This window comes from Myotis nattereri, assembly GCF_964212035.1.
Source record: "Myotis nattereri genome assembly, chromosome: 12".
NCBI classification, from domain to species: Eukaryota; Metazoa; Chordata; class Mammalia; order Chiroptera; family Vespertilionidae; genus Myotis; species Myotis nattereri.
This window is the reverse complement of record NC_138087.1, coordinates 77,522,601-77,548,704: the sequence shown is the minus strand read 5'-3', so window position 1 is coordinate 77,548,704 and position 26,104 is coordinate 77,522,601. Positions and strand designations below refer to the sequence as shown.

The following is a 26,104-nucleotide window of genomic DNA, read 5'->3' as shown; positions in this document are numbered from 1 at the left end:
GAAGGCCGTGTGGTGGGAAGGGATTGGAAAGGCTTTTGTGTGCCAGGTTGAGTTTTGTCCTGGTGCAGTGAAGAGGCATTGCAGGTTCTTAGGAAGGGCAGGAGCTGGATGCTGTCATTGGTGGGACAGGCTCAGCCCAGGCTGACCTCACCGTGGGCTCCTTTCCATGGACATGACCCCCATCTGCCCTGCATTAGGGAACATCAGCACTTAAAGCTCCAGCTTTACCAGAGCCTCACATTTGGACTCACTTGAGTTAAACCTCTCCAGAGTGGAGTGGTTTGATCCCTGGCACACAGTAGGCACTTACCCCACAGATAGTCAGTCGGACGGCGTTAGTGACCTCTGAGTTGTGTAAGTCCACCCACTCTGGGTGTGTGCAAAATAAACACTCTGGTTGATTTGTACGTGATGACTTCAGAGGCCTCCAAGGGCCTTCCTGGCAAGGGACAGCTTCCATTTCCTAAGTGTTTACTATGTGCAAACTGCACGAGCACATGGCCCTGTTGTGGGACAGGCATATCCTCTCCCTATTTTACAGAGAAGAAAACAGGCTCGCAGGGGTGGCCTGACGAGCACAAGGGGGCAGAGCTGGTCAGTGCGGGCCAGGTCTGCCCTTAGAGCCTGAGCCCCCGAACACCGCTCTGGGATCAGCTACATGTGGCTTTTGTGGGGCAGAGGGAGAAGGAGCTTCCTTTGTGCATCCTGAGACAAGCTCCAGCCCCCCCCCCCCCCCAGCTGTGGGACCCGGGGCACTTTCTGAACCCGAGACCCAGGGTCTTCACCATGAAGTGAGGCTGTGGTGGGGGCTGAATAAGATCTTGCATGTGGGGTGCTCAGCGTGGGGCTTGACATCCATTCCTTCAGCAACGAAGCAGTACGCCCCTGCTGTGTGCCAAGCACTGTTCCCAGCAGTGAAAGAATAGGGTCCCTGCCCTCCTGGAGCAGACATGGAACTTGTAAGTAAAGAAACAAAATAATTTCGGAGTGCTCTGGCCCAGTAGCTCAGTTGGTTAGAGCATCATCCCTGTTCATCAAGGTCGCAGGTTTGATCTCTGGTCAGGACACATACAAGAAGCAACCAATGGATGCATAAACAAGTGGAATGACAAATCAGTGTTTCCCTTCCTCTCTCTCGCTCTCTCTGGAAAATAAAAGTAAATAAAAAGTTAAAAAAGATCATTCCTGAGTGGTAAGCACTCTAACAGGTGATGTGGAGTAAAGGGGAGGGGGCCGTCTCAGATGGCGCGGTCAGGGCAGGCCCCTAATGAGGTGACATTTGAGCACAGATGTGAATAACAAGAAGCTGACTATGTAATGACTTGGGAACAGACAGGAAAAAGGTCAACATGGTTTATTAAGATGAATGTAAGTTTCTAGGCAGAAGTTGACAGGGCCTCATGGCCTGCGGTAAGAACTCAGTATGCGGTAGCGATAGCCAGTATAATTGTCCTCCCGCTGGTGACAAAAATGCCACCCTTTGATCTGGAAGCAGGACTCTACCGGCCACCCCCGCTAATCCCAATACCCAGCGCCCATCCCTTGCGTGCTGTAGAGGCCCAGGGTTGCGCAGGCACCAAGAGGTTGGAGCAGGTGAGCTACCAGGCTGGGCAGAGGCCATCTCGAGTCTGACCTTTCGCCCCTGATCTTGGCACTGTTGACTTTTACTGCTCTAGGAACAGTGCCTGGGATCCTGGGAAGCCACGGAAATGGCGGGCAGGTCTGGAAAGGCCTATACTGCAAAGATCGATGAGGTATGAGGAGCCCACTCCAACCTCCTCCTCTTTCTGCAGAAACTCAGCTCAGGAAAAGGCTTCCCTCTTGAAAAGGCGGTGGCTCCGAGGTCAGCCTCCAGCCTCCCACGTCCTCCCTGCCACTGGGAGCCCTAGGCTGAGATGTGGTGGGCACAAGGCCGACACACGGCATGGCAGTGCTGAGCAGGTCCAGCCCCAGCTCTGTTCCTGTTGCCTCTTTAGGAAAATTCAGTAAATAGCACCACCTCCCCCCATGACTGTTGGTGTCAATGTGATAATAAGCAGAAGTGTTTGGCACTGCTTAGCACACAGTAGTTATAACTACACTGTAACTGTTATTATCCGTAGGGAAACTGAGGCACAAGAAAACTCAGCAGGAGCCCTTGCAACCTGTGTTCTAGTTACTCCAGCCAAGTCCTTGCCCATCCTGGGCCTTTGTTGCCCTCGCCACACAAGGAGGAACTAGTCCCTGAAAACTCTAGCCATTCTCGCAGAGTATCTGGTTCTAAATCCACAGCCAGGGCCACCTACTCTTCCACGATCCCTTTTACTTGTCTGTCCCCACTCCTTGGCTCTGACCCAAGGAAAATGCCTGGTTGCTGCTCTAAGATGACCCTGTAGTGTCGCAGCTGCTCCTCCGCCTGCGCCCACAGTAACGCAATCGCTCCTGCCCCTTGGTCCCTCAGAGAGCATCGCCGCATGAAGCCTCCGCAATAACCAGAGGTGCTGTTCTCATTCCCTTTAGCGATGAAATGGGCCGAAGGGAGGGACTGCCCCAGGCCCTCTGCTAGAAAACCCTAGAGGAGTTAGGAGCTTGAATCTGTGGGGCCAACTGCAGGCCCGAGGTGGGCCAAGCGGCTGAAGCGCAGACTGGAGGGGGTGTTTCCTCTCGGGGCTCAAAGGCCCAAGGCTGCGTCAGCCAGCACTGGGCGAAGGCAGGGAAGCGGGCCCTCAACCTGAGGGAGCCTTTCTCCGGACGGTGGAGACTCCCTTCCCCTCTGCCTCCCCCTTCTCCGGCCTTTGGGATTGGGTTGCATCCTCACTGCTGGGAAGACGCTCAGCCTGGCACCCAGAAAGCCCTAGAGCAGGTGTGGACCAGTGCGAGTCCAGATGGCTGGTTCCTGTCCACGTGTGGTTCTCTGGGCAGCTCCAGGCTCCCCTGGGAGCTGCACTGCCTGCTCCCGCCTGGGTTGGCCCTCAGAGCCACTCAGCACTGTTACGACAAATTCTGATAAGTAACATCCAAAGGTCAATGTTCGAAGAAAAGGAACAAAGGTAGTGGCCATGGAGCCTCTGCCTCCGGGGGAGTGGGGGGGGTGAGGGTGAGGAAGGTCTAGGCCTTGATGTGCATGGGGGGGTCCGCGATGCCCAACTCCTCCCGCAGAGCCTTCAGGGGCTGCTCCCAGCGCCGCTCGTAGTACAGATTGAGGACACACGGGGCCCTGCGCCCGTTCTGAACTGCCCACGGGACCAGCTCCGAGACCAGCACTTGCAGGTGCCTATGGGGCAGCAGAGGGAGAAAACAGGGTCCTGAGGGCCGGCACACTGTGTGCCCAGCGGTCCACGTGCATTTTCTCAGTTGATCCTCACACAGACCCAAGACAAAGGGGTTATTATCACCAATTTTTAAATGAGGAAGCAGAAACTCAGCGAGGTTAGAATCCCATGCCCAAAGCCACCCATCTTGACCGCGCCACGCCCAGGTTTAAATTGAGGGCTACCTCACTCCAGAAACTAATGTAGATTGCCCCCAGCAGCACCTGCATCATGCTGCCCTGGCACCGAGGCCTGGCCCAAGAGACTCGAGGGTCCCATGAACTGTCCAGGCTTCAGTTATTGGCCTGGAGGCCCTGGGCCAAGCCAGTTTCACCTCTCCGCCCCGTTCCTTCCACCCTGGCTTCCTGGAGGACCACTGAGGCTGCTTAGGAAGGCCGCATGCTCTTCCTTTTCCTGGAGCCTTGGCCCCTTTGACATCTCCCTTGACCCCTCACCCCCACCCCTTGAGAACTTACTGGGCATTGAGTCGGATTGGTCCAAAGAGCGCGCCCAGGATGCACATGGGCAAGCCGGTCTGGACAGCCTCAAACCACTTCACCACGATCTCCCCTGCGGGACAGGGTAGAGATGGAGGTAGGAGGTGAGGAGGGGCCAGGAAGAGAGGCCAGGGATGCTCATGGCAGGGAACAGTGAGGTGTCTGCTCCTCTCTAAGGTGTCTCTTCTCTAAAGGGGTCAGCCATGCTCAGGCTGGTCTGTGCTGTGCCCAGGCACTTGGCTTGGTGGGGAGGAGAGGGCGCAAGAAAGAGCCAGAGGAAAGAAGGGCTGGAGAGGAAGTTTGGGGTCAGAATGCAGAAGACTTGACAGCCAGGCTAGTTCCTACAAGCCTTCGGGAGTTCCCGAGGGTGTCAGGAGAGGGAGCCTGCTGCTTGGATGCTTCTCATCTGTGTCGGAGCCTGAGAGGTACTGGGGCTGGCACAGATGCTACCGAGATGTTCCGATAAAGCAGAAAATGAGGCGCTATGTCAGCTCACTGGCGGGTGGCAGAGAGGCAAGCCCTGCCTGGCCCTGGTGGACAGGCTTGCTGGAGCATCCTGCCCTGCCCAACCCCCACGCTCAAGGCAGCTGGCACTCACCCAGGATGTTGGTGGGCATCCCCAGCAAGGTGTGGAGCATGTCGTGCACCTCCCGGTACCGCTGGATCACGTACGCTAGCTCCTCATCGTCCACGAATCGGGTGGGTGCCCGGGTATCTGGGGAGACCCTCTGACAACCATGAACCTCCCCTAGACCCCTTTCCCACAGTTCCCAAGGCTCAACTGCCAGCCTCTCCTTGGCTCTGTCAACCACTCCCACCAAACTCATACCCTTCAGACATTCCGGGGACTTTGCTTCTGCCTATACCAGCTGACAGGGGAATCCTTCGTGATACTGGCAACCCCTCAACCCTCGCCAACTCACACATAACGTACGTATCAGTTGGAATATACGGTACAAAGGCCCCAGGGGAGGGGGAAGCAGGATTCTAATGGGGATAGAATTTCAGTTGGATAGATAAAAGAGCTCTGGAGGCTGGTTTCTAACAATGTGAGTATACTTTTTTAAAAAAAAATGTATTTTATTGATTTTTTACAGAGAAGAAGGGAGAGGGACAGAGAATTAGAAACATCAATGAGAGAGATCGATCAGCTGCCTCCTGCACACCCCCCACTGGGGATGTGCCTGCAACCAAGGTACATGCCCTTGACTGGAATCGAACCTGGGACCCTTGAGTCCGCAGGCCGATGCTCTATCCACTGAGCCAAACTGGTCAGGGCAATGTGAGTATACTTAACACTACTGACTATCCATTTAGAGATGGATAAGAACATTTAAAAAGTTTTCTTGCCGAAACCGGTTTGGCTCAGTGGATAGAGCGTCGGCCTGTGGACTGAAAGGTCCCAGGTTCGATTCCGGTCAAGGGCATGTACCTGGGTTGCGGGCACATCCCCAGTAGGGGGTGTGCAGGAGGCGGCTGATCGATGTTTCTCTCTCATCGATGTTTCTAACTCTCTATCTCTCTCCCTTCCTCTCTGTAAAAAATCAATAAAATATATTTAAAAAAAAAAAAAAAAAAAAAAAAAAAAAAAAAAAAAAAAAGTTTTCTTGCCGGGACTGGTTTGGCTCAGCGGATAGAGCGTCGGCCTGTGGACTGAAAGGTCCCAGGTTCGATTCTAGTCAAGGGCATGTACCCTGGTTGCAGGCACATCCCCAGTGGGGGGTGTGCAGGAGGCAGCTGATCAATGTTTCTAACTATCTCTCTCCTTTCCTCTCTGTAAAAAATCAATAAAATATATTAAAAAAAAAGTTTTCTTTATTGATTAATGATTGATGAATGGGAGAGAAACATGATTTGTTGTTCACGTATTGATGCATTTATTGGCTGACTCTTGCATGTACCCTGACCGGGGCTCAAACCTGAAACCCTGGCATATCAGGGCAACACTCTAAGTACCAAATGAGCTATCTGGCCAGGAAAGGTGGGAAATGTTATGTGGTTTTTTTTGTTTTGTTTGTTTTTTACCACAATTAGAAGTTGAGGGTAAAAAAAAGATCCTTAGCATGAGCTAAGGATCCCAGCGTGTTCTCTCCCACCGCCCTCATCGTCACCTTGGTCAGTCCTGCTCATCCTTTATGACCCCACTTAAGTGTCACCCCCAGAGGCAGCGTGTTCCTGACCTGCAGACTGATCAGGCCCACCGCACGGCCTCCTGTAGCATGCTGCACCTCCCTATGGCACCTGACGTGACTGCATCCTGTTTAATGCATGTGCTTGTCAATGTCTTCTTTCTGGGTCTGGCTGTCCCACCACTTGCCACAGGTGGCCACTGGGCCTTGACATGAGACAAGTTCCAGCTGAGACATGCTATCCATGAAAATCACACACTGGATTTCAAAGACTTAGTATGAGCATAGTGTCAAGTCTCAGTAATTAAAAAACATTGACTACATGCTGAAACGTATTTTAGATACACTGGGTTAAACAAAATGCTATTAAAATTAATTCCACCTGTTTTTTTTTTGGCTTCACTAACGTAGCTAGCAGCAGATTTAAATTTCCCACGTGGCTTGCATTCTAGTTCTGTGAAGAGCGCTGCAGCGGTCTGGTCTTCCTGTCCCCACGCGTGGCCTCAGCCTGTCCAGAGGTTGAGAGGTTTGTGTCTTTGCAGCTTGGGGGCTGCTGGTTCAGTGCCATGCTCTATGTGTGGCCTCACTGGGTCCTACTTGCTTCTGCGGCATTCTGCTCGTGTGAAGCTGAAGGTGATCACAGTAATAGCAGCTAGACTTCCTGAGTCCCTACTGTGTGCCTGCACTGGATGACGTCCTTTACATATATGACCATACTTCATCTTCATGACCATCTAGGGGGTGGATACTGTTATGAGCCTCAGATACAGATAAGAAAAATGGGCCCGGCTGGTGTGGCTCAGAGGTTGAGCGTGGACCTATGAACCAGGAGATCATGGTTCGATTCCAGGGTTGCTGGCTCGACCCCCAGGAGGGAAGGGTGTGCTGGCGTCAGCCAATCCATGGTTCTCTCTCATCATTGATGTTTCTATCTCTCTCTCCCTTCCTCTCTGAAATCAATACAAAAAATTAAAATAAAAATAAAAATGAGGCTCAGAGAGATAAAGTAACTTGCCCAAGATCACACAACTAATCAAATGGCTGAGCCAGGATTTGAAACAAAGTTTGCTGGGTTTCAAGGCCAACAGCTTTAACATCCATTATTGATAAGCCGTATAAGTGCCCTGGAAGATAAACATTAGGTCCTTTTCCTCAGATAAGGAATCTGAGCCTCAGAAAGGCCACATGACTCGCCCAGGCCCTAAAGCTGGGAGGAGAGGCAGGATTCTAGCTCAGCCTACTCTTCACTCCAAAGCTCATGCCTCACAATCTTGATGCCACAAGGACGACTGACCACATTCCTTACCAAGGTCCACTCAGGGTGGGTGACTTCACTCTGAACCCTGATCTAAATCTCTGCTGGTACAAAGGTGTTACCTCACCTTTTGTGGCTGCTGGTTCCCATCCTCTGGAAGTGTCACAACTGCTCGGGCTGTTAGCACAGCTGGGGCTGTGACTGGGCGAGGTGCCAGGGAGGCCCTGCAGTCCCCTCTCCTCCTCAGTAATAGGACAAAAGGCTCTGGGGGAACTTCAGAAGGCTGTCCCTCCCTGGCTGACACTAGGGGCAGGTTACCTTGGTGCGTTTCCCACTGATGAAATAATTTGCATCCTGGTGAAGTGTGAGAGAGAGGGTCTAAACTGGGGTGGGGGCAGGTGCCAGGAATGTATGGGGGCAGGTTATTTTTTCAAGGATAATAACCTAAGCAGTGGTTCTCAATTGTCCACCGGGGGACATTTGCAAAGTCTGGAGACATTTGTGGTAGTTAGGACTTAGGGAGGTGCTACTGTCATCTGGTGGGCAGAGGCCAGGGAGGCTGCTAAACATTCTACAATGCACAGCACAGCCCCACAACAATGCATTATCCAGCCCAAAAAGTCAATAGTGCCAAGGTTGAGAAACCCAATTCCAAAGGAACCTTCACTCACTCCATCACCTCCCCCAGCCTGGTTGGCTGCTGTGCTGGGCTGGGCAGCACTTCAGAGGTCCTTTGTGGGGATGTGTACATGTTGGCGGGTGGGGGGAGGGGCAGGGGCGGTATCCTAAGGTGCTTTTATAAATCAGATGTTACTCTCCTGCTTGAAACCCTCAGGGGCTTCCTATTGCTCCTATTACAAAATGCAGACTCCTTCCCATGGCTGGCAGGGCCTGGCCCGGCTGACCTCCCGCCCATGGCTGCCTCCCCCGACTCTCTCCTCTGTGGCCACGTGGGTGGGTCTCCCTCTCCTGAAACTCACAGAGCCTCCCACTTGCCAATCCCTTGGGACGGTCCTCCTGTGTTTCCTCGGGGCTCCTCCTCCTCCTCCTCCTAGTCTCCCAGGACCACCGTATCGGAAGCGGCCAACCCCACACCCACCCTTGTCCTGTCTCGATGATTGCTGTCCTCACAGCACCATCTGCTAGAATGCGAGCTCCACAAGGTAGGCTCTCGGCGGTTTTATTCACTGCATCCCAATTACTATGAACGGTGCCTGGTAAGTGCTAAGTACTCAATAAATACTTTACATGAATTTTTATATGACTCTTTCTTTCTTTTACTGTTTTATTTACCTCCCCAACCAGAATATTAGGTCCATGAGGGCAGAGATCTTGCCTGGCTAGTTCACTATTAGGTCCCCAGGACCTGGAACAATGTGATGACACATGCCAGATGCTAAACAAATGAATGAGTTCCTCAGTAACTGGGACACCCCCACTCCCCCGCCGCCACCTGGGGCTGGAGAGTGCCACGACGTGCCATACCCTAGGGAAGCATAGTGTCTGGGACGGGGGGGCACAGGGCAGCAGTTAACAGCGCAATCTGGGTGAGTATGCTGCTCCCATTGACACTGGCTGTATGAAGCCAGCAAGTTGCTTAACTCCTCTGAGCCTCAGTTTCATCTGTTCAGAGGGCATGACAAAACGTACTTGACGGCATTATTGGGAGGATTCAGCAAGATCATGTGAGCCTGGCACCTGGAATACGGTAGAGGTTAATAAATGCTGGCCAGGATTCTCGGTTGGAGCGATGTTACCGGCCCATTCACCCGTCCCAGAGAAAATGACAAAGGCTTGGCACAAGAGACTGAAAAGCACTCCTGCCCACGGTGGCAACTTAGGGTTCCTCCTTTCTTGGGACGCCACTCCCATGCCCCTCATCTGACCTTCCTGGTGAGGGCCAAAGGCACAGAACCTGGACACTCACATTCACATCCAGGAAACGGAGATACTCGCGGCCGAGGGAGCCCTCAGGCAGGCGCCGGAGCTTGTCCAGGTCAAGGGTGGACAGAGAGATCCGGGGACGCTCCCTGCAAGGCAGAGGCAGGACCTAGGTTTGGGAGGGCACCAGCAAAGGCAGGTAAAAGGTTCTGCTGGAACAAGGCTGAGAGAGGGGAAAGGGCAGAGCATCAGTGGGGACACAAGTCCCGAGGGAGCTTCTTCGAGGTGGCAGGGACTGAGGAGAGGTTGCCCTTCCTGCCTATAAGGGCACAGTCTAGGCAGGCAGACCTCACAGGTGATCAGGGCACTGCAGGAAGGGGTGAGGGTCCAGTTAGCACGTGTTATGGAAGCTTAGAGAGGGTATAGAGCCCTGTGGCTGGAACTGGGCCAAGGCCACCAGATGGCACTACCCAGGGGTCATCATAGTGTCTATATGAATTGCATCCCTGGAGTTAAGCAGTGCCCAGCCTGTGCAGCCATCCACAGCCAGGATATGGAGAGCTCCCTAGAGGAACAGGACTGACACAATGGGACTCTAGATCCCCACAGAATATTCCCAACCGACACCCCCAGGCAGAGCTGGAACCTACTGCAGGATCTGGGCACCCTCTGAATCCCTCTTCATCTGGTCCCTGAGGACCCTCAGGGCACGGCACCCTGTGGTTTCCCCTAGAACTGCAACCATGTCTGAAAGGAAATTGGGACAAATACAGGAACTGATTAGGTAAGTTACCTGACCTGGTCTGAGTCTCAATTTCCTAACTGATAAAGATCTACCTCTTAGCTATGAGGATTCATGTTAAACACTTAGCAAATCATCCTGCACAGAGGCAGGGCTCAATGCAGCTACACTTACTAGTATTGCTGTTATTAATCTGCTGGGATGAGGTAGCTCCAGTTAGCACAGTGCTTTCCAGATCACTTTCACATCCACGATCACAACACAATATAATGTCTCCACGGACAGGCACAAGCTTTGGTATCAGAGTGCTGGGTTTGAGTCCAGGTGCAGTCACTATCTAGGTGATCTTGTATAAACTGCTTCCCATTTCCACGCCCCAGTGTCCTAGTTTGTGCAGGTAACAGCTTTCTAATAGGGTTAATGTAGAAATCAAAAGCATCATGCATAATAAAGCACTTAGCACAGTGAGCAGCCAGATGTGCTCCGTTGAGCAGTCAGCATTATCATTTTTATTAGCAGGAGTAATAGTACTCTCCAGACTTAAGGGCTGAGGAAGGCATGGCAGAATCTTAGGATGCTCTAGTTATACATCCAGCAAACATTTATCGAGCATTTATTATGGGCCAGGCACCGTCCACAATGCTGCCGATACTGCGGGAAAAGGGCAGTCATGGTCCCGAATCTTACAAAGTTTAATTTCTGGTGGGTGTTATCATTCAATGGTGCTTTTAAATCACCTATTGAGTCCAGAGGTTGTCACTGTGGCTGGATGACAGAATATCCTGGGAAGTCGTTTCAAAGGGGAGAGAGGCTCAGATTCCAGGCCCCTTCCTCCTGCCCTCTCCACGCCTGACAGATACGGAACCCAGGCATCTGCATTCTTACGGATGTACCGGGTGATTACGAGGTACAGCCTCCAGCCTTGGGTACCCAGACCTAGTCTATTCCCCAGTGACCCGTAGGAAACGGAAATTTTGACAGAGGCCGGGGCCTGCCCAGGCTTCCAAGGCCAGGGCCTCCCGGGGAGCGCGGGGCATGGGCGGCCTTACCGTGGCGATAGGGGTTGTAGAGGGCCATGCCCGCAGAGCCGGCGGTCAACAGCACCTTCTGCAGCAGGGACGTGGGGATGTGTTCGGGGTAGAGCAGGCCGGTGCCCTGGCTCGCGGCTCGGAGCGGCACATCTGCGGGGCAAGAAGGCCGGAGTCAAAAGTGTGGGGGGGACCCCAAGACTTCCCTCCGTCTCCGCCACTTGCCTGCAGCGGGGCCAGGGAGAGCTTGGAACAGACGGAGGGGACGCAGGGTCCCGCGCAGCAGCGTCACCATGACAGCACGCGCCGCCGGCAGGTCGCGGGAGGACCGGCGGGGCAGGGCCGCTGCTCCAAACTTCCCTGGCGACCGAGCGCCTGAAGGTCAGAAGAACTCGAGCCCTATTCCTCTGGGTAGGGCCTTTGGGAGGCGGCGGAATGGGGCCGAGGAAAGGGCCCTATCGCTAATATGAGAAGTGAACCCAGGCGAGCTGTCTGCCACCTCCTCTACGGATGAAAACTCCCCATTTCACTTCACCCCCGGGAAGGGTCTCCCCGTCCGACCCGCTAGCACAGGTCTCCGGCGACGGAACACACTTCTTTTTCCGCACACCGTTCCCCCGAGGATGTTAGGGGGAGAACCACTTCCGGCTTCGAAACCTGACGGCGCCCATTGTACGGACTCTATTTGGTGCGGGACCGTACGGCACTTCCGCCCGTCCAGCTTCGCCCGGAACCTGCGCCGCCGGCGCGGACATGGGGGCCGCTGGCGTGGCCCGGCTGCACGGGCTCTTTGCGACCTACAAGCCCCCCGGGCTGCACTGGAAGCACCTGCGGGATACGGTGGAGCTGCAGCTTCTGAAGGGTGAGTGCCTCTATAGCCGGACTCCCGATTGCGCGCCCGTTCTCCCGGGAATCCCTTCCCGCTTCTGATCCTCTAGCAAAATAAAGTCATGTGATCTAGTCGCCTGGGAGAGCGCTTTTCTAATCATGGGTTACGCCTCACCTTCCCTTGTGTTCACATGGGTAAACAGTAAATAAGTCATAGGGTTGGGATTTGAACTCGTTTGTTTCCTAACTGTTCTTTTCGCTGGTGCGCGCCCTGGGTCCTCGTCCGTCTCCCGCATCTCCGTACTTCCCTGCCCCTCCTCCCCAGGCGTTGGGACAGAATTGACACGATGTCCTCTACCTGTGTATGCACAGGTCTCAATGCTGGGAAGCCGCCTGCCCCCGAGCAGCGTGTTCGCTTTCTGCTGGGCCCTGTGGAAGGCAGCGAAGACAAGGAGCTGACCCTCACAGCCACCAGTGTGCCCACCCTCACCAACCATCCGCTGGGTAAGGCGCATTCAGGCAGGGGCTAGGGTCGGGGTCCCTTCGCAGGAAATCTCTGTCCGGAGTCAGTACTCAGACTCCTGTCCCAGACCTTGGAGGGCCGCAGTGGGGTTGAAGTGTTTGGCAAGGAATATGCAAATTTTCCAGATAGGAAATGCTTCAGGCTTTGCAGGTTCGATTCTGCCATCATAGTGCAAAAGCAGCTGTAGGCAGTATGTGAAGCCGTGAGCCTGGCTGTATTTCAATCAAACTTTTATTTATGGACACTGACCTTTGAATTCACATAATTTTCATATGTCACAAACTAGTATTCACTTGATTTTTTTTTTTGAATCTGTAAAAAATGGGGGGAAATATTTAACTCATGAGCCATCATTAAAACAGGCTTGAGGATTTGTCCTGTGGACTATGGTTTGCTGGCCCTTTTACTGTTCCCAGACTCCAGGTAGGAACTGAGACCCTCGGGTGGAAGTCCTAAGGAGGTAGAAGATGTTGGGAGGCTATAGGATGACCAAGGGGAACCTCTAAACCTCTTCAGCAGTGATATTCAGTGACGCTACCGTATAACAATCACAGTATGGTATAATAAGGATCTGCTTTGTACTAGATACTGTGTTAAGCTTTTTCCAAATACCATCTCATCTCCTATGAGGTCCAACCTGTAGCAATAAGGCTACATACTAGGAATGAGGTCTTCACACAGCCCGGGGCCATCCTTATTTGTTGAGGAAAGGTACCTCGTCTGTTTCTTTCTAGTACGTGGACCAGCATTCACCAGCCTGAAGATTGGCGTGGGACACCGGCTGGATGCCCAGGCATCTGGGGTGCTTGGTAGGTGGGGGGGTGCAGTGATATAGGCTTGGGGGAGGATTGGGAGATACCAGAGCCCAGCCCGCTTTTAACCTGACATCTATTTCTCATCACTGTTCTCCCCTGATTCTTGCCAAATCCAACCAGCTGGTGGGAGGGGCTGGGGGAGTCACAGTCGCCCACCTTTTACCAAGTGATCTCTGCATGTGATGTGGTACAAAGCCATTCACCACAGCAGCCTTACTAGGTAGATGATGTATGATTTTATGAATGAAGCAAGTAAGGTCCCACAGCTTAGGTGACTTGTCCTCGGTCACATGGCTAGTGAATGCCCTCGGTCCAGAGAGGGGAAACCATCATTGCTTTCGTGGGGTCGCCAAGCATGTGACTCTGGCCTCACCAGCGAGGATCTGGACACACAAAGCCCTGAGTCAGAGCCATCTGTGTCCCCAGGGTCAGGCGGTGTCTGCATCCACACGCGACAGTCACAGTCCCCTTGTCTTGCTTCCAGGGGCACTGGCAGGCAGACATGATCTCATGCCCCCTCCCTGTCTAGGAGTGAATGGAGGACCATTCTCTCCTTCAGCCAGACGGAGAAACAGCGGGGAAAGGCAGGGAGTGGCCACAATGCCCTCATTTATGGGGCCCTTCCTTTGGCTGACTGCTTCCTGTGCGTGGCTTCAGTCTTCATGACAGGGGCCGGGCAGTGTTTTTCTCCCCTCTTTACTGATGAAGAGCCTGAAGCCCAAGGAGGCTAAGGACATGCTTAGGGCCTCTCCTGACTTAAGTGCAGGTCTCTGTGACTGGGCCAGCGGTCTCGTACTTTTGAGTGCATCAGAAAGCCCTGGAAAGCCCAGGCCGGTGCGGCTCGGATGGTTGGTTGTCATCCGGTACACCAAAAGGTTGCACGTTCAATTCCTGGTCAGGGCACGTGCCCAGGTTGCAGGCTTGATCCCAGTAGGGGGCATGCGGAGGCAGCCTGTCAGTGTTTTCCTCTCATATCCATGTTTCTCTCTCTCTCTCTCACTCTCCTTTCCTCTCTCTCTAAAGATCAATTTAAAATCCTTAAAGAAAAAAAAAAGAAAGAAAGAAAAGAAACCCCTAGAGAGCTGGCTAAGCATCCTAGGCCCCTCCCCACCACAAGTCAGAGTCAGTGCACATGGGTGGGACCCAGAAATCCACATTGTCATTTATACCCAGAGGAGCTCACTTGCTTCCTGTAGAAGAAGCTGTCCTTGCCCCCCGCTGGCTTCAGCAGCATTGGAGGCGGGAATATTCTGATGTCGGTTGTGGGGGATGGGGTCCCAGGGAAACGGGAAGGGGGGGGCAGGTGTGAGATCAGCCTGGGTTCCTTTCAGTGCTCGGCGTGGGACAGGGACGCAGTCTCCTCACCGACATGTACAACGCACACCTCACCAAGGTACCGGGGCTGGGGACAGCCTGCGTATCCTCTGGTCCTTTCCCTGGGGGCACTGGCAGGATTCTGAAGCTGAGAGGATTCCATTGGGAACATCCAGGCCATAAGTAAGCATGTTTTTATGGTCACATGCAATGGAAGACTAACAGCAGCGTAACAGTGACAGCTGGCACTATTGCATGCTGGCTGCTCTGTGCTGAGCACTGTACGTGGACTCCCTCGTGAGCGCCTCACTGCTTCCCTGCAAAGTTGGATCTGTGGTTAACCCATTTTACAGACGAGAGAACTCAGAGAGAGGATGCCACTTGCTCAGGTCGTGTAGCCTGAAAGGGACAGAGCTGGAGTTTGGACCGGGATCTGTCCGACACCGGAGCCTGACCCGGACACCACTTCATTCTCTCCCCGAGACCGAGAGGTGGATGTCACTGCCTAGGCATCGGGGCGATCTGGCACCACGAGCGTGTGCAATAGGTGTCATGTTAGAAGGTCCATGTTTTTAACGGTTCAGAGCACAAACTCTGGAGCCAAAACCAGCTTCTCCCTGTGCCAGCTATGGGTCCTTGGGTGGGTTACTTCACATCTGTGCGCCTCCGCTCCTCATCTCTTAAATGGGAACGATAATAGTTCCTCTTCTGCATTAGGGTCACTTTGAAGGTAAGGTTAGTGCCTACATGCCACGTAGCGCATGGTAAATGTCCGTCAGTGTCACTGTTGTCACCGTCTCTACCATCATTGTCGTCATTACTCTGAGTTGTGGCAGAGGCATTCAGCTGCGTGGGTCATACTTCGAGGGGGTGGAAGGAAGCCCACAGGGCGTGCTAGCAGGGGGCCGGCGTGACAGATCGTCAGGTTGCTGGAGTGGAGAGGCGTGGAGTGTCCTTCAGTGCCCTTTGTGGGCTGCCAGTCCTGACTGTCGTAGGAAAGTCCAGCATCGTTCCCCTGGGGGCAGTGGGCAGCCAGGCAGGGACTGAGCGTCTGAGCTCCCTGAGGGCCTAATGGCCCCACCCCCAGTCTCAGCCCAGCACCTCCCTCAGTGCTGAGGCTCCGAGCAGGGACACAACTGGGTCTTCCCCTCCCTGTCCTCGCAGGATTACACGGTTCGCGGCCTCCTGGGCAAAGCCACGGATGACTTCCGTGAGGACGGGCGGCTGGTGGAGAAGACAACATACGGTGAGAGCCGCAGGGAGCCCAGGGCGTGTGGAGGAGCCGCTGAAGCTGCCTCCGCATTGCTCTCCCTTGGTTCCTCCCCGCCAGTCTCTCAGACACACCGAGCTCGGGCTGCTGTTGGGGGGGCTTTGGACACATCATTCTGCCAGGAATGCCCTGTGTTCCCTGTGCCTCTTCACCTGGTTTAAATATCACTTCCCCAGGGAAGCTTTTCTAGCCCTTATATGTGGACTAGATGGACTCTCAGAATAGTAATTAACTAGTGACTACTAGCTATTTAAAACCCATCTCCCCACCAGATTGATACCCACGAGAGTAGAAACTAATTTCACTCCTGTGGTCACACACAGCTCAGGGTCTGGGACGTGGGAGGTGCTTGTTGGATGGGGGATGGGGGATGGTGCATAGGTAGGGACAGATGGATGAATGAATGGTTGGGTGGGGTGTGGATGGCCCGTTCTTCACTTACTCTCACCATGTTCTAACACTCTCTATAACTTATCGTGTTTGTTCTGGCCAGATAGCTTAGCTGGTTAGAGCGCCGTCCTGATATGCTTAGGTTGTGGGTTTGATCCCTGGTCAGTGCACATTCAAAATCAACCAATGAATACATGTATAAGAGGAACAACAAATCGGTGTTTCTCTCTCCCTCTCCTCTTCTCTCTGTCAAAAAAAAAAAAAAAAGAAATCATTGCATTTGTTTACTTGGCATATGTTTTTGAGCACCAGCCATGTTCTAGGCACTGGGAGGACATACAGTAAATTAAATGGGTCTCCAGCTACAGTGAACTCAGTCTTAACAGGAGAGCAGACACACTACACCTTCAGGGCAGATTAAAGCCTGGCAAGACAACACTGTATGTGTAGGTGTGCGTCAGCATCCAGAACGCATCTAAAGACAACTACCAAGCTGACACTTCTGGGAAAAAGGAAGCCAGAATTTGGAGAATAGAGGGTGGACGATGATAGAGATGATAACAGAGATAGAGATGTTTGTTGATGCGGATCTGAATTTCTTTTTTGTTTTTTTAAGATTTTTTTTTTATTGTATTGATTTTTTTTTAGAAGGAGAGGAAGGGAGAGGGAGAGAGAGAAGCATCAATGTGGGAGGGAATTGTCCATCAGCTGCCTCCTGCATACCTCCTACTGGGATTTGAGCCGACAACCCAGGCATGTGCCCTAACCAGAATCAAACTGGCAACCTTTCAGTCCACAGATAATACCCAGCTAACTGACCCACATTGGCCAGGATGCAGATTTAAATTTCTTAAAGAAGATTCATATATCAATTACATAATTAAAAAATAATGTAAAAACCAAAGAAAATTAAATGGTGAGAAAGAGACCCAGTTGCAGATGGCAGAAGCCAGGAAGAAAAAGCCACATACTCCAGGAGGACTTCCTGGAGGAGGCAGCATTTGAGTTGGCTATAAATGAGAGGAGGAGGCAGGGGCATTCCAGGTAAGACAACAGCATGAAAGAAGCCAGGCAGAAGGGATGAGAGGCCTAGGCCCTTCCAAGCTGGCAAGCCTTCGGCTACTACAACTGCTCCCTAATCTTTGGCACTTGCCCCAGCTGGGCCACGGGATCAGCCTGCCAGCAGAGTTTGTGAGTGTCCCCGGGCTTTGCTGCGGCCTGCCCCATAGTTACTCGGTGAGACCAGCAGGCAGAGCTACTCCCACTTTTCCCACTTGTTTCTGTGTTTGGACAGATGGCACCATCCCTGAATACTAGGCAAAAATCAGATTATATCTTTGAGCTTCATTTCCAGAGGAAAATGTTAGTAATCTAGAGTCTCACAGCTCCTTGAATGTGTCCTTAACATGCTGAGTTCATGTGTATCTTTCTGAGAAGAGGGGCCCACACTTCCATAAGATTCTCAAAGGCCTCTCAACCCCCAAATGGGCCAGAGTATGCTCTGGGATCCCCTTCAAATTCTGAGGCTGGTTTGGGGGAGGGAGTTGGCCAGGTTGCTGTTGCCCACCTGTGTGCTAACCATCCCTGTCTTTTTCAGACCACGTGACCAGAGAAAAACTGGATCGAATCCTGGCGGTGATCCAAGGCTCCCATCAGAAGGCCCTGGTGATGTAAGTGGGGCTCCACCCTCGCCTCCCTGAAACGGCCCTCTAGGAGGTGCCAGAAGAGCAAGAGTTGAATGCCCACAGGGCTCCCTTAGCCTCTGCCCAACCCAGGGGCAGATTCCACGGATCTTTTCAGAGCCTGAAACCAGACATGAACCATTCACTACTTCCACAGCATGCAGAAGTGCTTCTGGGTTGGGTCATAGGCCAGGCCTTGGGGAAACCGAGGGGAATGAGACACCAGCTGCTCTCCTAGAGAGCGTGTGATCTAATGAAGAGGCAGCCAGGGAGCAGGAGCAGGCAGCACTCGTGTGATGCTGAAGTCGGCAGAGTGTGCAGAGGAGGACAGGCTACATTTACAGATTGGAAGGGCAGAAAACAGATACTGAAGGGGCCCCTGGAGGGGAAGGGGAGATGGGGAGGCATAAAGAGCTTCAGGAGTGGGCAGGGCCAGGGCTGAGCATCAACCCAGTTCCCCAGCCCACGCCAGCCACCCAAGTCTGTCCACCTCCTGATCCCAGGTACTCCAACCTCGATCTGCAGACCCAGGAGGCCTACGAGATGGCCGTGAAAGGCTTGATCCGGCCCATGAACAAGTCCCCGATGCTGATAACTGGCATCCGATGCCTCCACTTTGAGCCTCCAGAATTCCTCTTAGGTAAGTTGCCCCAGGAAGTTGGAGCAGGGAGATGGGACTCCACAGAATGCCCTTGCAGAGGCCAGCACATGCCAGCCCTGAACTCTGCTGGCCAAGGCAGCAAGGACTGACGTCCTTCCCAGCCCTGGGCTGGACTTGGCCGGTCATAGGCACACAGAACAAATATTGTCCGATCTTCTGTCAAGTCACCCTTTGAAGCCAGAACTTAATAAGCAACTGTTACGTTTAGCGGCTCACTTCCAGAGCCACCCACTGCTTCAAGTAGATGTGGGCCATCAGACAGCATTCTCACTTCCCCCGTCCCACCCAGCTTCCCCCCTCCCCCCCCGCCCACACACACACACACACACACACACACACACTCACACTCACTGCTTTCTTCACTGGTCATATTAACGAGGGCTCCATTTCTTGGGCACTAACCAAGGCTTTCATCATGCTAAGCACCTGATAGTATCAATTATCCCTTGGACTCCTCATAGCCACCCATTTTATAGATGAGCAAACCAAGTCTTAGAGCAGCACTTCGACCTGCCCACACATCACCTGGGGGTCTTCTTACAAGGCACATTCTGACTCAGCAGGTCTGGGTAGGGCCTGAGATTTTGTCTAACAATCTTTCCCTACAGGGTGGTCCTTAGGCAACACTTTGAATAGCAGAGCCCTGGAGAACTAAGGTGTTTTGCTAAGGTTATTTCACAGCCAGGAGATACCAGGGGGTGTGGATCTAGATCAGCGGACACCCGAGGCTGTGCTCCTGACCCCGTGTCTGTCTTTGTGTGTTGCTGGCAGAGGTGCAGTGCATGCACGAGACGCAGAAGCAGCTGCGGAGACTGGTGCATGAAATCGGCCTGGAGCTGAAGACCACCGCTGTCTGCTCCCACGTGCGGCGCACGCGAGATGGCTTCTTCACCCTGGAGGATGCCCTCCTGAGGACCCAGTGGGACCTGCACAGCATCCAGGATGCCATCCAGGTTGCAGCCCCCCGGGTGGCAGCTGAGCTGGAGAAGAACTTGAGGCTGGGGCTGGGCACCCAGCAGCTCCATGGTCCAGGCTGGCGTGGGGACAACGAGAGGCCAAGCCCTGCCTTGGAAAGCTGGACAGCGGGTGGGTAAAGATCAGAGTTGTTCATGAGCTGGGACGGATGACTGCAGAGAGAGTAGGGGAAGTTTTATTACATGAGATGTGAGACTTTGAAGCTGTAGGAGAAAACACTTGACCCAAATGAAAAGAAAAAACTTTCATATGGAGAAAAGATGTTACATGCATGACAGACTGATAAAAATATTTGCAATGCCTAATGAAGAACTGATATCCATAATATAGAAGGAGCTCTTATAAAACAAGAAAATTGGGCAAATGACATGAATCATATGTATATATTTAAAAATAAATAAATAAATAAATAAGTAAGTAAATCTAGCCTGGCCGGCATGGCTCAGTGGTTGAGCATCAACCTGTGAACTAGGAGGTCACAGTTCGATTCCCGGTCAGGGCACGTGTGGGACATGCAGGAGACAGCCCATCAATGATTCAATGATTCTTTGTTGATGTTTCTTTTTTCTTCCTTTTTTTCAAAAAAAAAATACACACACACACACACACACACACACACACACACACACTAGTGGCCCAGTGCACAGATTTGTGCACATTGAAAGGAAGTTAATTAGAATAAATATTTTAATATCATTATTCGCCCTTTCTCTGTAATAGAAGTGTCAACCAGATTCACAATCAACAATGACAGATCAAGACATGCATGCAATTGGCGCCAGCGAGAGCTTTATATGTATATCGCACATGCACGAGTCAATTTATATATATAGAATAAACTTTCTCATTAAAAAAAAAGAAAAAACGTCATAAAAAGATGACATCCGGCAATGATGACCCGAGAAGATGGGTGATCTGTACTGTTAGTGGAAATATACAGCTATAAGCTTTTAGGAGGGATCTGGTCGTGTGTATCAGATTTAAACGACTACCTTATGACTTAGTTTCAGGAATCTACTAAATTGGTTGTAGAAAGTTATAGAGACATAGATGTCATAACTACATTGTAATACAGTGGGGCCTTGACTTACGAGTTTAATTCGTTCCGTGACGGAGCTCATAACTCAAATTACTCGTATGTCAAATCAAAAAGTGAATGAGTGAGACACGTGGTGCTGGGCTGATGTGACGTTAGCTGTGACGTTCGCTGCACCAACTAGCGGTGGGGTATCTGAAGCTGGCTCGTAACCCGAATTTTAGCTCGCAACTCAAAGCAAAAAATCGGTGGAGAGACGGCTGGTATCTCGAAAAACTCGTTAGTCGGGACACTCGTAAGTCAAGGCCCCACTGTAGTTACAAGTGGGAAACATGATCACCATCCATCAGTAAGGAACTGTTTAAGTACAGCATATACAGGATCCAAAGATCTGATACCGTCAAGAAAATGACCCCTCCCCCATTTTTCTAGCCATTTTCCTGCCAATTTTATTTCTCTCGGCTTTGGATACATTGCCCCGGTGCACTCTCTCTGTTTGGCCTGGTTGTTTTAACCTGTAGGCATGTGGGTATTTGCCACTGAGAACACTCAGACTCGGAGTGAGTTGGCCTCTGGCTAGAGCTCCGGTTTGGGCCCTGAGGGGAAGCATTGCTTGTCTCTGGTCTCTGCTGTCTTCTCGGAAGAGGAGGCCCCGTCACCAGGGCTCCTCACCTTCACTCCGGGCACCCGCAGCTCAGAGCAGTGCTGAGCAGATGTGGGCTCCTGGCTGTGAGGCCTCAAAAGCTCCCTTCTCCGTAGCATGAGCAGAATGATTTCGCCCGCCTCCCCACCCCTGGGGATTGTGGTGGGGACAAATGAAATCATGGTCGGGTGCTTGTCACAGGCCTGGCATGTACGATGCTCTCTGTATGTGAGCTGTCTGCTTGCCGTGGCTACACTTATGAACAGTGACCTTAAAGGGTTGTCACAGGTAGAGTCGGAGGCCTTCCCTCCCTTACATTGTTTCTCTGGTATAAAAATCAGTTGGAAAACGGGCAAAAACGACCTCAGCCAGGTGATTAAAGGTCAATTAAAGGTGATAAGTCATGTTGCTAGTATGTACTCTTTTTAAAAAATATATATAGCCCTAACTGGTTTGGCTCAGTGGATAGAGCGTTGGCCTGCGGACTGAAGGGTCCCAGGTTCCGTTCTGGTCAAGGGCATGTACCTTGATTGCAGGCACATCCCCAGTAGGGGGTGTGCAGGAGGCAGCTGATCAATGTTTCACTGATGTTTCTAACTCTCTATCCCTCTCCCTTCCTCTCTGTAAAAAAATCAATAAAATTTTAAAAAAGCTGCTCAACTTTAAAAATAATATATATATTGATTTCAGAGAGGAAGGGGGAGGGAGGGAGAGATAGAAACATCAATGATGAGAGAGAATCATTGATTGGCTGCCTCCTGCACGCCCCACACTGGGGATTGAGCCCGTAACCCGGGCATGTGCCCTGACCGAGAATGGAACCGGCTACCTCCTGGTGCATGAGACAAAGCTCAACCTACTGAGCTACACTGGCCAGGCCTCTTGATGTGATGTGATGTGATGAAAATGGCCCTTTACATTGGAGGGCTTCCTCCCAATAACCCACAACAAATATATCAAACTCATGTGAGATGTTAATACTATGGGAAACTGCCGAGTATATGGGAATGCTCTATACTCTCAAGTTTTCTGCAAACAACTTACTAAAAGAGTCAATTAAAAAACACAAACATTGTCTGGAGAGATCTTTGAGAATCCAGGTTCTAACCCAAACTCTTGGATTCTGACTCGGTAGGTCTGGAGTGGAGCCCTCGTGGCGGGGCTCAGAGAGCTCCGGGTTAGTGAACATACCTTGGCGCTGAGGGGGGCACACCCGGAGAGCGCCCCTCACCCCTTCTCTCACCCTGCCCTGTGCGTCGCGTCCATTCGCCTGTTCCTGACTGTACCCTTTATAATAAAATGGTAAACATAAGTGTTTCTTGGAGATCTGTGAGCTGTTCAAGCAAATATCAAACATGAGGGGGTTGTGGGAACTCCGATTTATATAGCCCGTCGGTCAGCAGTACAGGTGACCGCCTGGACTCATGATTAGCATCTGAACCTTAAGCTGTGCAGTCTGTTGGCTCCAGGCAGTGTCAGATTTGAGTTAAACTAGGACACCCGCCTGGGCTAATGAGAGCTGCAGAGTCGCTTGGTGTGGGAAACTCCACGTGCCCGGTGTCAGAAGTACTGCGTGTAGAGGACATAGTTTTCCTTCTCCTGTGTATGGGTTTAGCATGTGTGTGTGGAATGAACCCAAATGGTTAATTTTCTTCAGCAAAGTGGAATAATACCCAGTGTGTGACAAGTGGCTTCTCTCCTTGAACAACAGAGCGTGGCCATTTCTCCCTGTCTGCCCGGCAGGTCTGGCTCCTTCCTGCAGACCCTGTGGGGATGGCCAGCTCACAGGCTCTCTGAGGAAGGCCCAGCTGCCACTGGAGCCAGGACTCTGGTGAAGAGCTCAAGCTAGGTTCTGTCATCTTATTTACCCTCTCGGGGTTAAGAGCCAGCGTGTTTGGTGTTTGTTCCTGCGGAAGGGCCCTTAGCCCTTGGCCTCTCTGGCACTTACGGGGATAACTTAAAGCGAAGGCAGAAATGAGCTGCCACACTCTTTTCCTGAAAGGCTAGACTGATGCCATCGCTGCAAATGGCTCCCAGGGCCCAGGGCCCGGCCCGGAGCCTGGGCAGGTGTGGTGGTCAGCAGGCCAGGTGACCTGAAGGGAAGATGATGACAGTGATATGAATAACAGCAGCTGTCATTTACTGAGGACTTCTGGTGTGCCGGCTCTGTGCTAAGAGCTTTACATTCAAGGTCTCAGCTGCTCCCATGACCACCTGACATGAAACTAATGATTATCCCCCTTGTATGGGTAAGGAAAGCTGCTCGGAAGAGACATCCTGCCTAGCAGAGGGCACCTTCGTCTGCATAGGACCTGCCCCTCCATGATTTCTGACCAAGCTGCTGGACATCAGTTTAACCGGCATGCCTCCTGAATCTCTGCCCAGAGGTGATTTCAGACCTGTCTTCCCCTCTTCAGGGTCACCCTAACCGTGGTGAGGCTGAGCCATGGGCAGGTACCTCCACCTGTGCTTACTCGAGCCATATTCACTGCCACCCCTTCCTCTTGTTTAGCATCTCCAGACATCGGATTACCACCCCCTCCCTCTTACACCAGCCCTCCCTCAGACCAGAATCCCCAGGGAATTTAATCCCCATTTTACAGATGGGGAAACTGAAGCCTAAGAAGGTAATACTTGCCTGGGCCTCACAGCCAGTCAAGGGTAGGTTTGAACTGGGGACTCTGGCTCCAGAGCCATGCTCTTAATATCTCTTCACCATGACCTCCCTATCTTGACCTTGGTGGGACCTAGGCCAGCCCTGAGTTGTGTCCCTAGTGAGATTTTCCTATTGAGACCTTGGAGCCAGGGGTGATATGCATAATCAAATCCTGTCTTAAAGTTGTGGCCTTGTTAGATAGGAAACATGGGAATATATATTTCTGCACATAGACAATTCAGAATAAAATCAAACAATACTTGGATTAGTGGCATCCAATCCAAAGGAGGGGAAAACTCGGTGGGCAGTGGGGATTGGCAAATCTCAATAGGTAACCGGAACGCAGGCAACACAGGCGGTCACACTGAGACGGGCTAGTAAGCTAGGAACAGGGCAACTGAGGCAGAAAGTTAAACAGCAGTTTGCAGCTGTCCAGTAATCCTATCTTCCCTAAACCAAGGACACTTGAGAGTAAATCTTTTTAACTTCTCCCCAACCAGAGGGTAAATGGCTTAAATCACCCTACTCCGGGAAATCCAATTAGTGCCATATGCCCCCCCCCCCCAAGAATTCCCCTAAATGTCCAGCCTTAAAAACTCCTCAAAACGAAGGTCATAGGGTGAGCAAGCCCTCGCCTTCCTCCCCCTCCCACCTTCCCCCATTGGTATGCATCTCAGGCTTGAAACCAGGGGAGCAATGGGCAGTGGCAACAGCTCGCCTCCCCCCCCCCCGCCCCCCGACCCTGTCCCCAAGGTCCCCTTTTCTCTGACTTCTTGGTGAGCCAAAGCAGATCAGCCTAGGCTTATTTCCCCAGCCGTTTTCTGTTTCACTGTCCCCAGCTTTAATAAATACCCTCTAAAATTCACCTAGGCTTGTATTGTGAAAGTTTTTTCTACACAAAGTCAAGAACCCACACCCTACCAGCCGGCTCTAGGCGGCCTCACTAAGGGCCAGGTCTCCTTTCCGGTAACAACATCACCTCATGTGGAGTCCTTATTGACACAGAGATTATAAAAGAGGTCAGAGTGGCTTATCTTGATCTCAGGATTGTGGGGGGCGGGGGTACCCCTGAGTCATGCCCAAATATTTGGTCAACATGCAGCCTCAGTCTGCAGGGAAAAACCACCCCAAATCCCTTGGGATGGTAAAATGTTTTCGTTAGTAGGTGTTTTTAACCCTGAAAGGTTAGAAATGAACAATGATTGCTAAATTGTGCCAAATGTGTAAGCAACTTGAGATTTGTAAGTTGAGCTTTAAATTTTACGTTAAACTATTGGGTTGATTTATTTCAGGAAAGACTTTTTAAAGCCAAATATAGTGCAAATAATTCCGTATACGAAATGTGCTCTCAAAAACACTAGCAACTTCATTAACAAACCCACAGGCTCCCACATTTGCCAGTTGCCTGCCTGGCAACTGTTTTATTGTCTGTCTCCCCTCCTTAGAATGTAAGCTCCACAAGGACAGGGATGTTTGTCTGTTTTCCTTACTATTGCGTCCGCATAGGTTAGAGCAGTGCCTGGGAAAATACTTGTTGGATGAATGAATGAATGCCCGAATAAATGAATGAGCATCCATGCCCAAATACTACAGCTTTCAAGGCAAAAGTTTTCTCTTCATACACTCCCAGCCTACTCCCCTCTCCCCCTCTCTACATGCCCTCTTTCTTATTCCTTCCCAGCCCTCCTCCCTCCACCCCTCCCCAGAGGCCACTGCACCCAGAAGATTGGCTCATTAAGGCTCCACTTTAAGCCAAAAGGACCTTGCATTCACCAGGGACCAGAAATATGCTTAGAACACACAAGCATATCATCATATAATGAGCTGACATTTGTCTCTGTGATCATTAAACCAGCCTTTATATCTACGATCACTTGTGAAGTGGCCACAGTGGGTATTATTTTACCTACTTTATAGATGTGGAAGCTGAGGCCTGGAGAGGAGGAGCCCAGCCTCCTGGATCTTCTATACGTGGCACACCACGCTGAGCTTTCTCTGTGTGGCCACAGGATAAAAAACAAACAAAAAGCCATTTCCAGCACCGTATTATCAACATCCGGATCTCCCCTGCATATCACGTCAGTCCCTCCTTTGAGCACCTCCCTCCGCTGGAGACCTGGGACTCATCTGGAGATGGGCTGGATAACAGGAGGGACTGATATTAGTCACACAAAGAAGTTCCTGCGTGGGTGAGACTGGGCTCAGGATGCTGCTGGGGGTGGTGCAGGTTGATTAAGAGACAAGCATCAGGCGGGCGGCTCAGGTGTGGTTGGAGGAGTGGTGGGGCTGTCCTGGGGCTTCCAGAGCCCCTGTGATGAGCAGAGAAGCCTGTGCTCAAAGTGACTCCGTGACCAGAACTCTTCTCCATGTGGTCCGCACTCCCAACCTCTCCAGGTCCTATCTGAGCCCCTAGTAAGCCAGGACCTAGAAGAGCCCTAAGAAGGCAAGCAGGACCGGCTCCTCCCTGGCAAACCAGCCGGGCAGGTCTG

The 26,104-nt window shown here is 51.9% G+C and overlaps 2 protein-coding genes across 3 annotated transcripts; one reads left to right on the top strand and one right to left on the bottom strand.

Annotated features, from left to right (window-relative positions):
* Nucleotides 1-1,339: 1,339 nt before the first annotated feature.
* On the bottom strand, nt 1,340-11,441 carry COQ4 (coenzyme Q4). Its single transcript, XM_081102852.1, has 7 exons — nt 11,048-11,441; nt 10,844-10,975; nt 9,703-9,799; nt 9,099-9,201; nt 4,386-4,515; nt 3,767-3,860; nt 1,340-3,253 (listed from the first exon to the last, which is right to left on the bottom strand). Exons 1-7 carry the CDS (start codon nt 11,115-11,117, stop codon nt 3,088-3,090), a joined length of 792 nt encoding a protein of 263 aa, XP_080958978.1. The 5' UTR covers nt 11,118-11,441; the 3' UTR covers nt 1,340-3,087.
* A 100-nt stretch (nt 11,442-11,541) lies between these two features.
* On the top strand, nt 11,542-19,669 carry TRUB2 (TruB pseudouridine synthase family member 2). Of its 2 annotated transcripts, XM_081103474.1 has the most exons (8): nt 11,542-11,684; nt 12,023-12,154; nt 12,908-12,982; nt 14,320-14,381; nt 15,467-15,548; nt 17,560-17,632; nt 18,148-18,284; nt 19,077-19,669. In XM_081103474.1, exons 1-8 carry the CDS (start codon nt 11,576-11,578, stop codon nt 19,397-19,399), a joined length of 993 nt encoding a protein of 330 aa, XP_080959600.1. In that variant the 5' UTR covers nt 11,542-11,575; the 3' UTR covers nt 19,400-19,669. The 2 variants fall into 2 exon arrangements, with proteins under 2 accessions (XP_080959600.1, XP_080959601.1); XM_081103475.1 differs by lacking the exons at nt 14,320-14,381; nt 15,467-15,548 and having other exon boundaries at nt 11,561-11,684.
* Nucleotides 19,670-26,104: the final 6,435 nt, after the last annotated feature.